We start from the raw sequence: 14381 nt of genomic DNA on the forward strand, positions 1-14381 counted from the left end.
TAAATACTGCTGAGTTCTGTAACATACAGACTGCATTTCTTTATATGGTTAATTGGGTGGTCCATGAAACCACTCTAAAATAGGAAATAAAAAGAGACACGGCGCCACATAGTGCAAAGTAAAAGCAGGATGGGGCAGAGGAGCAAACTTGGTTAAGAAAACGCTCACCTGGCCCAAGGACACAAAGGTAGTAGTGGTAATAAAGCTGCTGCTGCCAAGTCCAAATCACAACAAATGGGGTTTGTTGTCCCGAGGATAATTGTAAAAAATAAAAAATAGGACCATCGGCGCTGCACGGATAGACAGAAAAATGGACGACTTAGATGACCATCATGGCAAAGTTTAATGGAAGGGCTACGCGTTTCAACACCGAACTGGTGTCTTCATCAGGCCTGATGAAGACACCAGTTCAGTGTTGAAACGCGTAGCCCTTCCATTAAGCTTTGCCATGATGGTCATCTAAGTCGTCCATTTTTCTGTCTATCCGTGCAGCGCCGATGGTCCTATTTTTTATTTTTTACAATCATGAAACCACTCGGTAGAGGTGCTCAGGTTGTCACCAGAATGGAATGACAAAGTCTTGTCATCTGCATAAAAACACTCTCTGCTAAATACTGTAGTGAAGGAGGAGTAATAATGACACCACTCTATGAACATGCCGTGAATGAAGAAAAATCAGGAACCAAGAGACCTCTAATCAGCTCAACCCTAATCTGGGCAAAACTGGACTTTCCAATACCCCCTTGGGTTTAACCAAAGTAATTTTGCTTGTGGACAGAACACAGCCATTGCATTAGACAAAGCAACATTTTTATAACTTTTTTGAGTTTCCACTTATTGGGTACTGTATCTGCAAATTGAGAGATTAGTATTTTTATAGTAGCACATTTTCTCAATACGATGCTTTTGTTCAAGTAGTCCTGATAACCTTTAACTCAGGATTAAATAGAATCTGTCAGGGCAGGGAGATTTACAGTAACCATGTGAGAATTTGAAGTCTGAAACTCAGATTCCAAGTGATGAAAGACATTAATCAGGATACATGAACTCTATATAATCTGGTGCCTTTCAGGCCAATTTTATATGGCTGTAATGCAGCTGACTATACGCCTCTATATTGAGAGCATAAAACACCCAAATCCCCATGGATGTATCGTGATCTAAGTTCAGTTTAGTAGAAAGATAGGGTTTTTTGTGTGTGACATTCATAATACGGACACCAAAATGTGGCCATATTAGGAGCGTGAAAAAACGGCTTTATTCAAATTACAGAATTTTCATAGTATTCTTATTTCTTTAGTAGGTGCTATGTGAAATAAAATACATTAATTGGAGGTATATTATTATGTATGTATTAGTTCAAAGTTTACAGGTTGTTTTTTTACAATAGTCAAAAAAATTAGATATGTTTTCTCTTTGCTGGGAAAGTCAATAGATTACTATGTGTGATCATAAGATTGAATCATCATAGATTTGCACAATATGGGCAAACCTGTGGAAAAAATGGCAGAAACAAAGCTATACCTAGAACATGCTGCTTTTTAAAAGAAATGCCACTAATGCCAAAAACGCAAGGTATACTCAAAAGAAGGACAAGACTGTGTATGAAAAGCACTTGCACTTCAATTTCAATGCAAAAAAATATAAAAAAAAGGTTATTTAACCACAAGTACAAAATAAATGTAAGCTACATAGAATTAAAAAGATTTAAAAAGCACACCTTCCCTTGATGCCAAAAACACTACAACAACGCCATAAATCAAAATGCTGTGTATGTAGGTTCTCATAGTTTACTACAGACTTTAAAGTACAGTAGTTTCATGGCAAAAAAAAAAAATAAAATAACAAAAAAGCCTTACAAAAAAATCGAGTAAACACTGAGAATCCAGCCTAAAAGAATTGTTTGACATGTTCGTAATCAAGACAATGAGCTCATCAACATCTGACTCCTATAGACGGATATGTGCAGAGAAAATATTCATAATTTAATCATAACTAACTTAGTAATAACATAAGACACTGGATGGATGTATTTAAGGCTTCGTTCACATCTGCGTCGGGTTTCCGTTCATGGGTTCCGTCAGACCTTTGTGTCACGGGATCCCATAAATGGAAACCAAACAGAAACCATAACTTCCGTTTGCATTATCATTGATTCCAACGGTAATGCTTCCATTGCAAATGGTTTCTGTTTGTCTCCATTCCGTAAGGTTTCAGTTTTTTTGTGCAAAATCAATAGAGTAGTCGACTGCGCTATTGTTTCCGCAAAAAAAACGGAAACCATACAGAACGGAAACAAACGGAAACCATTTGCAATTAATGCATTACCATTGAAATCAATGGTAATGCAAACAGAAAGCTATGGTTTCCATTTCCATTCATGGGTTCCCCTGACGGAAAGGTCTGACAGAACCCATGAACGGAAGCCTGACGCAGATGTGAACGAAGCCTAATGCGCTAAAATTTAAATACGAGGACATACTATTCTACAGTACATAAGCAATAAGTGAGAGAAAAGGTGTAAATTCCTGTCCCTGCCTTAAGTTACAACACTTATAGCTTCTTAGGCCTTAGGCACTTGGCCATTGTTTAGCTGTATGTGGTACAAATCTGTAATATGAAGCCGATAGCCTGCTATGAACCATTACTGTACTTCCGTGTGCCCGCATTTAATGCGGAGACACACAGAGTTGGCATGCTCCATTGCATGCCGTATTACGGAGATTTTAAATCCACTTCTTGTTTTGGTTTAAAAGACTGAGTAAAAAAACTACACCAAAAACTGCATCAAAACTGTGTGTGTGATCCTGGCCCTATGGACACTTGACCTAGACCACTGAAGTTCTACTCAACCTCCTTAGGGTATTAAAATGATTTAATTGTGGCTTGGTTCAGAACTGTGGTGGGTTCGGGTGCTGTTACCCTTACACATCTATGTGAAATTTGATAGTATACAAAGAGCTCTATGAGGGGCATATTTATTATTGCTGCCTGAAACATAGACAGCTTAAAACACCAGGCAGAAGAATGGACTACAATTTATGATAATGGTGCGCATTGTATAAAAAATTTGGCGCATCTTGCTAGACCTTTTTCCTTACACCACCTCTTGGTTGGCTTAGTTTAGACCAATATTTTGCCTGAAAATTGTGGTGCAATTTTGGTGCTCTTTGGTACACTTAAGTAACTCCCCCATTCCACCAAACCACAACCCCTTTTTCAAAACTGTCTAGTGAGGTGCAAAAAAGTGTCTAAAACCCATAATAAATCTGGCACAAGGCATGTACGTCAGTTTTTTTTATGCAATTGAGCCAGAATTATGGCACATTTAGTTTTGTAAATCCCACTATGCTAAAACTCCTGGCTGATACTTGCCTAGACTATTGAACTATTCACAGGTCATTTCCTAATCCTTGATCTTTGTTTAAAGGAATTGCAGATTCAGAGAGAATGAATGATTTGTTTCCCTACATCTTATTGTATAGAGGATGCATTGATTGGTGTGCATTATGGATGAGATGTATATAAACAAACAATTCTATATATTGATGTACATCCATCAATAGTCATTGAGGTACAGAACATAGAGAATTGCAATATAGGACAGCAGTAGCAGGCAAAGCTATCAGGTAGTATACTTTTTTGACACATAATAAATGCCTTATATTAAATTAAATGGTACAAGTCATGATACCAGACTGAGCCATTTCACCTTCTAGAAAGAAAAACTTTCCATGATGTACTGCAGCTCAGAGCTGTCTTTAGGTGGCCGCCAAGTCTTAGGTCTAGAGAATATTGAACACAAGCTATGTATGAGGCACATACATGCAACATTTCTAGCCACATCTACTGTATAAAGAGAAGACCGTCAGATAAGTATAATAGAGGAAAAATAGTGAGGTCCATATGTTATATAAATATGGTCCAAATGCATAAACCTTTTACTATACTTCTCTAACAACAAAAAAAATTGTCTTCGCTAAACAAAGGACTCCCTTATATAAGTAGTTTTTGGAATGTAATTTATGGCACATTAAAATAACATTATAGCACTATTAAACTTGTTGCTTAAATTAGAAACACAATTACATATAAAAAAAATGCACAAATAATAAAACAAGAAAAAAAACATGCACAGTTAAACTGACTTGCTAAGTAAAAGTAAGCATTAGGCCTCAAGTCAGGGGCGTAGCTAGAGGGGGGGCAGGCGGGGCATGTGCTCCGGGCGCAAGTTAGAGGGGGTGCCAACGATCAGTGTCGGTGGCCTGCCTTCTAGGTGAGCTTCTGGCCTCAGGCGCAGGGCACAGCAGCTAAGAACTGCCGCCCGACTGTAACAGCAGCTCTCTTGCTCTTTACACCTCTCCTTGGGCTGCTGCTGCTGTTATCATTCGGGACTTGAGGGAGGGGGAGGGGAAACTGTCGGCGGGCTCTGTGTCGGGCTATCAAGCTGCAGAACTCCCCTCACAATTATCCTACATAAAAGGTAAGTGCATGTGAGGTTACAATGTGTACTTTATATGTGTATAATGTGTGCATGTAATGTGTATATTTGTGATGTGTACATGTGTGTGTATATAGTGTATGTGATGTGTATATATAGTGTGTGATGTGTACATGTGTATATATAGTGTATATGATATGTACATGTGTATATATAGTGTGTGATGTGTTCATGTGTGTATATATAGTGTATGTGATGTGTGCATGTGTGTATATATAGTGTATGTGATGTGTACATGTGTATATATAGTGTATGTGATGTGTACATGTGTATATATAGTGTATGTGTACATGTGTATATATAGTGGGTGATGTGTTCATGTGTGTATATATAGTGTATGTGATGTGTTCATGTGTGTGTGCATATAGTGTGTGATGTGTTCATGTGTATATATAGTGTATGTGATGGGTACATGTGTGTGTGTATATATATATATCTATATATATATATATAGTGTGTGATGTGTCCATGTGTGTGTATATAGTGTGTGATGTGTTCATGTGTGTGTATATAGTGTGTGATATGTACATGTATGTATATATAGTGTATGTGATGTGTACATGTGTATATATATAGTGCATGTGATGTGTACATGTGTGTATATATAGTGTATGTGATGTGTATATGTGTATATATAGTGTGTGATGTGTTTATGTGTGTATATATAGTGTGTGATGTGTACATGTGTGTATATATAGTGTGTGATATGTTCATGTGTGTATATATAGTGTGTGATATGTACATGTTCATGTGTGCCTATGACTTTCAACTGAATTTCTGCAGAAATTTTCTGCAGCAATTCTGTTGTGTGTGTGGACAAACCCCAAATCCGCAGTATAAGGGCCTCTCCACATGTATTGGAATTGCTACAGAAAATTTCTGCAGCAACTAGCAGAAATTCTGCTGTGGAAAAACAGCACCATTTCTTGCGTTTTTTGCTGCATAAAATGGTGTGGATTTTGCAGCGTTTTTCACAATGCTGGGGGATGGTGACATCTCTGAAAAATGCAGCAATTCAGTGCACTTTCCGCAGCAGGAATTGACTTGCTGCAGTACGAAAAATGCAGTGATTCCGCTGCAAAAAACGCAACTCAGGAAAACATTTAATCTTATACTTACCTAGAATTCTGTTTCTTTTTCCGGGGCGGCCTCCTGGGACGACATTTCATCCCATGTGACTGCTGCAGTCAATCACAGGCTACAGTGGTCACATGGGATGAAACATCATCCCAGGGCTGCAGGATGTAGGAGGGAAGCGTCGCCATGGTAAGTATCCATTTTTTTTTTTTGCTCAGTTTTTCGCAGCGGCCATTCCTGGCCGAAAAACTGCACTACAGGGCAGTGCTTTTACACAGTGTATCTGCCCTGTGTGAACATACCCGTACAGTATATACATATAGTAGCTGCTGTCTTACAACGATACAGCTGCAAACCACGTCAACATGCTGCATTCCCACGAGTCAGCGCAGTTTTCAAATGATTGTTAATGTCCATGGAGTTTTTAAGGGTATGTGCACACGATAACGGCAAATACGTCTCAAATTACGGCGCTGTTTTCAGGAGAAAACAGCTCCTGAATTTCAGACGTAATTGCTCGTCCTCGCGTTTTGCGGGGCGTCTTTTACGGACATAATTTGGAGCTGTTCTCTATTGGAGTCAATGAAAAACGGCTCCAAATACGTCCCAAGAATTGTCCTGCACTTCTTTTGACGAGGCTGTATTTTTACGCGCCGTCTTTTGACAGTGACGCGTAAAATGACAGGTCGTCGGCACAGTACATCGTAAAGGCCATTGAACGTAATGGGCAGATGTTTGCCAACGTATTGGAGCTGTTTTTTCAGACGTAATTCGAGGCATAAAACGCCTCCATTACGTCTGAAAATAGGTCGTGTGAACCCAGCCTAACAATCATTTAGAAACTGCACCAACTTTTGGTAAAACTGCATGTGCTGCGTGTTTTACTGGACAATGGTTGTTACGATCTGATTGTTTGCATTAAAGATTATGTACACCTTTGAAAGGGATTTTTTTTTTTAAATGTCAGTCAGTGTGTTTTGTGCAACTTTATAATTAGTTTTTATTAAAAAATCTTTTTACTTTTTGAGATACAGCTGCTCTGTATCCTGTATACAGAGCAGCTGTATCTTACGCTGAATCCTGAACTTGTCAGGTCTGTGGGACCGATGGGTTCAGTGTCAGCGGGTCCTGTGTGTCTCTGACACGCTGGATCCACCTGTAATACATCACATCTAAGTTAGATGTGATAGATTACAGGTGGATACAGTCGACTACTCTATTGATACCGCCAATAAAACGAAAACTGAGGGAACCCATGAACGGAACCACGACGCAGGTGAGAACGAAGCCTAATTATTACTGTATGATCTTTACAGATGGTGGAGGGTACTATTTTTTGGGGTATAAGCAACTCCCAGTATATAATAACCATTACTCAGGTCATACGGGAAGCTGCTAACCTGACTTTGCAAATGATCTCTGTAATGAAATGTATTTGTACTGAGCTTTGTTCTGGTGTTGTATTCATGTACTGAGCTTGGTTCTGGTGCTGTATATATATATATATATATATAATGAGCTTTGTTCTGGCACTGTATATATATTTAATGAGCTTGGTTCTGGTGTTGTATATATGTACTGAGATTTGTTTTGGTGCTGTATATATGTACTGAGCTTTGTTCTGTTGCTGTATATATGTAATGAGCTTTGTTCTGGTGTTGTGTATAGAACTATATTGCTTGTAACATGTACAAATATTTTTATGCTCGCGTTACATAAAAAAAATGTGGAAAAGAAATGACACGTCATTGATTGGTAGAGCAAACAAACATGGCGAGGGGGAAGGAGCTGTCGGGACACCTGTCTGGGGGGGCACACAAACTGTCTGGGGGGGCACCAAACTGAATCTTTGAACCGGGTGCTGGAGATCCTAGCTACGCCTCTGCCTCAAGCACACCATGTCTCCAATTTTATATGGGGCACAGGAAGGATTTTTTTCAACATGGAATGAAAAAAAAGCATAACATGCTCCAACACATGCTCTCTCAGAGCTATTCTCACGTAAAAGCATCCTGGGACAGAATACAGGGCCTCTTAGCGTCTGCGCACATGACTTTGCCATGTGTATGAGGTCTTATTCCATCTTAGACTCTCCAGAAACACTGACATGCAGGGTGTACTTTTATTTATTTATACAGCTTTGAACATGCTTACATTATATATTGTATTATTGTATTGTAGATAGTCTATTTTGATCATCTATATAGAAGCTGATGTAAGGATGTAGTAGCTCTAGAATAAAGCTTTACAGATTATAAAAGAGCAGCCAATAAAAAAAAGCTGCTGATATCATTCACACAAATAAAGTAGAGGCGTTGATATATGTGACATATATACCAATGAACATAGGAGGACATTATTCTGTCAGCAACCCATTTAAGACATTTTGAAGTAACCCTAACCCCTGCTTTATACGCCTTCATTAAGTTCAACAGCATATAAAAAAGTAGCCACAGTAACAAACATTTAGCCATGTAGAAGAAAAAACGCCATACAGGCAAATATATTTGGTAAGATCAAGAGGCTTCATTCACATAGCGCGGCTGTGTGGGAGCTGAATATTTAGTGCTAAAAACAGGTCTGGATCTCGACATGTGTTAAATATATAGGTGTGAATAAGTCTAAGCTCACGCCATGTTGGGTTCTCTATTCGACAATTCTCCCTATGTATTCTTCGCTAAAAAGAAAGAATGTCCTTTTGTCTTACGTTTGGCTAGTATACATTGGTATACTTTCCCTAAAGCAAACTTGACTATGTTTTTCAATATAACTATATGCAAAACAAAAAAATGGACAATGTAAGTTTTTTTTTATGGGAGTATATGGCATATGCATGCAACTGTAAAGACATACAGCTACATATGTCTGTGGTTAACTATCAACATTTCATATGGTCCCGCTAAGAGTGGAGTCCAAATATCATGTGAGTCTACTCTAAGCCCTCATTTTCCTGGTTATAGAAGAAATTTCACCTTTGTGTTGCCCTAAATCAGGGGCAGACATTGACCTCAGAGAGCATCTATGCAAGAAAATGAACTGGGCCCATCGCTCTTGGATCACAATGCCAAGCCATGGTAATCATTAACTTAGTCCATTATATACAAAATATAGTTAAAAGTAGGAAGCACTGTTAAATTCCATTTAAGGTGGCAGATGCCCCCATGGCCCCTGCACATATGTATCATCCATGCACAATTCTCAAATTCCAAGGCAACTTTTGTTGAACACTATGGTCCCCATTCTTAAAAAAAAGTCACTAAGAGCCACACCTATCAATCATATAGCTTTGATTATTTTCTAATCTGTACTGAAACAATGAAAGCTGGAATCTCATTGGTTTCTTTAGGAAACACTGACACATTTTCACTGAACTACAGTAATATTAACCTTCTGTAGTAATAATGAGTATCTGAGAATAATTTTAAAGCAGGTCAGATACCCAATCTTATTGTCACCATGGATACAAAGATTATTGATTCAGGCGCTGCTTAACAGTTGGACTGTCTTATTCTAAAAGCCACATGGTTCTTCTCAGCCAATTGGTGGAGAGGAGACTGCTGATTAGAATAATACACATGCTCTCACAGCGGAACCAAAGGTAGGCAAACCAATGGGCACAATTTTGCCCACAAGCTTAGTTTCATAATGGCACCTAATAAATAAAATAACTTAAAGGGGTATGCCTCTATCAGAAATATTTCTTAAAGGAGTATTCCAATCTTAAACAGGATATTCAATATTTGCTTTATAATTGTGAGTTCCAACTTTTGGACTATTGGACTATTTGGACTATTATAAAAATTGGGTTCAGATGACCCATATTCGCAGATTCACGACGCTGCAATCTCCATAGAATACAATGCTTACAATGGAAGTACTTTAAGCTGACCATAGACATGAGAAGCCCCCAGATGGACAACCAATAATTCATACTTTTGACAGATGCCACCAAATAAGAAAATGACATTCAGCAGAGAGCAGAAAAGGTGTTTTTGATAATGCCTGATCAACATGTTATGGCAAACTATGAGCTGAAAAATGAGAACAGGACAGATCACAATTTTAACAGATTAATTTCCGTGAAAGAATGTGACCGAAGTAATGGACGAGTCTGAGGTTTTGAACAATATTTATATCAACTATGACCAGCTTTACCAGTCAGTAAAATCTGCTGCTAATATTCTATCCAGTGTGTGTGGTGCCCCTGTACATGCATTGCTGCCAGGATCAATCTGTTATTATACATACTCTACTATTTACTTCTTTATTTATGTATTTATTGTTACATTGTATATTACACAATTCTTGTCTGATACATGTATCTATTATTTATGTATTTATTGTTACATTGTATATTACACAACTCTTGTCTGATACATGCATCTACTATTTATTTATGGTTACATTGTTTATTATACAAATCTTGTCTGATACATGTATCTACTATTTATTTATTTATTGTTACATTGTATATTACACAACTCTTGTCTGATACATGCATCTACTATTTATTTATGGTTACATTGTTTATTATACAAATCTTGTCTGATACATGTATCTACTATTTATTTATTTATTGTTACATTGTATATTACACAACTCTTGTCTGATACATACATCTACTATTTATGTATTTATTGTTACATTGTTTATTATACAAACCTTGTCTGATACATGCATCTACTATTTATATATTTTCACATTGTATATTACACAAATCTTGTACAATGAAGGCATCTACTATTTCTACACTGCCTCCGGTTCCATATGTGGATACAGCACAGTATAGTGGACGTGGTGCTGCAGCACGGACCAGTAATGGACAGGATACAGAGCGGAAACACACAGTGCCGGAGTGAGGACACAGACAAGAAGCCTTCATTTCCGGTGCTGAGCAGCTGCGTGCTGGCCAGTGCGGGGGATACCGGGCTACACTGGACCCCCACACACAGGCCGGGAGGGGGCGCGTTATACCCGGCAGCTTCATATGTTTATGCACTGATGGATATTGCACATTATATAATGGAAATAATCAGCACAGGGATTATCTACAGTCATCATCAGTGAGCATTGTGTCCATGAATAGTGAGGGCAGGGACCCAAGCCCACGGCTACAGGAGGGTTATTCCACTGCCCCGTCCTTGTCCTCAGTGTTACTGGATCTGCACCACAGGCTGCCAATGGAAGCTGGATGTATGAATCAGCAGCCCCATGTCAGGATCCCTACACTGCTGGAAGCCTGGTGCGACTATCCAGTCACCCCAAGCGCATTGTCAGACCGTCTATATGATGTATACCATAGTCCAGCGTACATCATGCGTCTGAATCCGGTCTATGGACTCCGTATTCCTGCATCACTAATGATTGACGTGAATCTCATACATATAGGACTTTTTTTTTCTAATAAACTCATTTAATGTAGAACAAGCAGGGCAGTATGTGGCATTGCACCGCCATTCCGGTGGCCTTAATGTAGGATATGCTTATGTGTGTAACATGTTTTTTTTTTTGTGCGTGTGTTTTGTTTTTTTTTGCATTATTGCGATATATGATAGATAGATAGATAGATAGATAGATAGATAGATAGATAGATAGATAGATAGATAGATAGATAGATAGATAGATAGATAGATAGATAGATAGATAGATCGATAGATACGATTCACATTAGGTTTTGTGTTTCCAATGTGTAATATATTTAATGAATTCCACGGATCGATCATTGGAATCCCCGAAACCCCGACTGTCACACGCAGCTCATACACATTCATATACAATGTTCTGCAACTTCCAGAAATGAATTTGTTTTGAATTGCTAATCAATGGGATTATCTAGAGAGGCGATCAATCAGTCACTATAAATAGAACAGTTTATGTGCTGTGACCATAGGACGCTCACATTATAACATCGCTTCCTATGTATTGTTGCTCCTGTTTTTACATTTGCTACATTGCTCATTGCTTGGTGGATAAATAATCATTCTATGGGGATATTACTATGAGTAAAATGGCTGATCTGCACTCTGCATCTGCTCATATTTCAGCACAAATCACCGCCCGTATGCTTGACTACTATCACATGAATACATTATTAGGGTTTACACTCCAGCAGCTGCTGTCTAGCCCCTATGGGGAACATATATACCAGTAGCCTCTATAGGGAACATATATATCAGTCCGTGCAGGCACCTAGTGCAATGTGCTAACATGTAGTGGAATGCAATGATGCAGTAACAGGTCCCCGTGGTTATGATGCTCCATGCCAAGCACGTAAGAGCACCATTGGTTGCCAGGGTGGCGTATAAAGCATTGCAGGACAAACTTGCAGTGGAAAATGTAGATGAGTGTATACACTACACAGCGACTATTCACTTACAGGAAACTGGTAGATTTAGATCCATCATATACCATCACTTATAATAAGGATAAGGAAAAGTCATTACTCACAAGCATTGGTTACAGCGAAGCTGTTAGCTACCTCCAGATTGTCGATATGGGGCGTCAGCCTAAACTCTGGAGTGGTATAGATAACCATCCCTACCCGAAATGCACTGTATTCCTGATCTGCACCCCTTGGAAATAACCCTCCTGGAAAGAGATGACATACCATAACGTTAGATCTCAAGCTCACCTATAGCAATACGAAACACATTTAGAAGAAAAATCCTACCGCAATTCTAATAGCAATCCCATTACTGCCATATTAAGAGGATTCCTGTATTATTCATAGAGTATGTATGTATGTATGTATGTATGTATGTATGATATAGCATCTACATATGAAGCTGTGGTCAGATACCAAGGTGCAGATACCAATAAGTATTCTGCTGAGCTACTTTGATCACTGTGATCTAGTTGTTATATAGTAGTACATATATTATAAGATATTATGGGAAGATATAGCCTGCTGTGCAGTTGTAGACACTGTGATCTAGTTGCTATAAACATAATATATACTCTACCATAGGGTATTATGGGAAGATGGATCCTACTGAGTTGATCTAATCACTGTGATCTAGTTGTCATATAGTAGTACATATATTATAAAATATTATAGGTAGATAGATCCTACTGAGCTGTCCTGATCACTGTGATGTAGTTGTCATAAAGTGGTACATATATTATAAAATATTATAGGAAGATGGATCCTGCTGAGCTGTCCTGATCACTGTGATCTAGTTGTCATATAGTGGTACATATATTATAAAATATTATAGGACGATGGATCCTGCTGAGCTGTCCTGATCACTGTGATCTAGTTGTCATATAGTGGTACATATATTATAAAATATTATAGGACGATGGATCCTGCTGAGCTTACATTATCAATGTGAACTAATTGTCATATAGTGGTACATATATTATAAAATATTATAGGACGATGGATCCTGCTGAGCAGACCTGATCACTGTGATCTAGTTGTTATGCAGTAATATATTTATTATAAGACATTATGGGAAGATGGATCCTGCTGAGCTGACCTGATCACTGTGATCTAGTTGTTATGCAGTAATATATTTATTATAAGACATTATGGGAAGATGGATCCTGCTGAGCTGACCTGATCACTGTGATCTAGTCGTTATATAGTAATACATATATTATAAGACATTATGGGAAGATGGATCCTGCTGAGCTCACCTGATCACTGTGATCTGGTTGTTATACAGTAATACATATATTATAAGAAATTACGAGAAGATGGATCCTGCTGAGCTCACCTGATCACTGTTATCTAGTAGTTATATAGTAATACATATATTGTAAGACATGGGAAGATGGGTCCTGCTGAGCTGCAGTAATCTCTATGATTTAGTTGTTTCCTAATATCACATCAAATATATATCTATGGAGGCTGCAATGTGGATGAAGAAAGGCTCTTACCTATTTGTATACTATTGGAATATACTCCAATAATCAGTCCCCACAGAACAGGAACCAGGAAGACAGAAATATACATAATCTTGTGCATTTCCAAGAAGAAAAATGGAGCATCCAAGAGAACTGCGTCCTGTGTATTTTGCAGTCGTGATCTAGATCAGCTGCATGCTTCTGAAGTCATGGACAATCCGAATAACACAAGAGCGGAGGGCTGATGGAGTCTGGAAGATGGAGGCTGCCCTGGCTCCTGGATGCTTGGATGCAGATGTGGTCCCTGTGTCTCGGTATTGTTCATTCAGACACTCACAGAGAGAGAGAGAGAGAGAGAGAGAAGAGGCTGTCAGACGGGAGCGCGCAGCGGGGGCGAGCACAGTCCTATATCCCCCCCACCACCACCTCTCTTCCTTCCGGAGCAGCAAGCTCTGGTCTCACAGCGCCCACTATCCGGCTCTGCTCACTGCACCGTGTGCTGGACCCCAGCAAAGCTCAGCTTCAGCACCACGAACAGCGGACCTGAGCGGATCAGCCAATAGCAGCAGCTCTATGCGCTGGACCCCAGCAAAGCTCAGCTTCAGCACCAGGGATAGCGACCGGAGCGGCTCAGCCAATGGCAGCAGCTCTATGTGCTAACCCCAGCAGCGCACACAATGCTGAGCAGCCAGTCCTCCAGTCTCTCTGTACAGTCCAAAGGGGGCAATGATCAGGGGATGCAGATCAGGAATATTGTGCATTTCAAAAGGGAAAATCAACTCAGCTATTGTTAGTCATCCTAATAAATGAGTCTCTGTAATCCCAGTAGTCACAGGTCTCATGTGCTGTCAGGAAAAGCCAGAGAAATAAATGGGATCATGTGAAGGAGCCAGCCTTATATAGAGATCCAGGTCCAACTGCTAGCGTTTCACTAAATTGCTGGTAATTACAT

The 14381-nt window shown here is 39.1% G+C and overlaps 1 protein-coding gene across 6 annotated transcripts in view; it reads right to left on the minus strand.

Annotated features, from left to right (window-relative positions):
• Window positions 1-13777, minus strand: part of GRIA2 (glutamate ionotropic receptor AMPA type subunit 2) — a 184139-nt gene extending 170362 nt beyond the window's left edge. For 5 of the 6 annotated variants that reach the window (XM_075860309.1, XM_075860307.1, XM_075860305.1 and 2 more), the window contains exons 1-2: window positions 13463-13777; window positions 12026-12166 (exon numbers count right to left, since the gene is read on the minus strand). In XM_075860309.1, the coding sequence (XP_075716424.1) occupies window positions 12026-12166; window positions 13463-13550 (229 nt within the window). In that variant the 5' untranslated portion in view covers window positions 13551-13777. The remainder of the gene's footprint in view (window positions 1-12025; window positions 12167-13462) is intronic. The other variant, XM_075860308.1, reaches the window with a different exon arrangement.
• Window positions 13778-14381: the final 604 nt, after the last annotated feature.

The sequence above is a fragment of the Rhinoderma darwinii genome, chromosome 1 (genome assembly GCF_050947455.1).
Source record: "Rhinoderma darwinii isolate aRhiDar2 chromosome 1, aRhiDar2.hap1, whole genome shotgun sequence".
Classification (NCBI taxonomy): domain Eukaryota; kingdom Metazoa; phylum Chordata; class Amphibia; order Anura; family Rhinodermatidae; genus Rhinoderma; species Rhinoderma darwinii.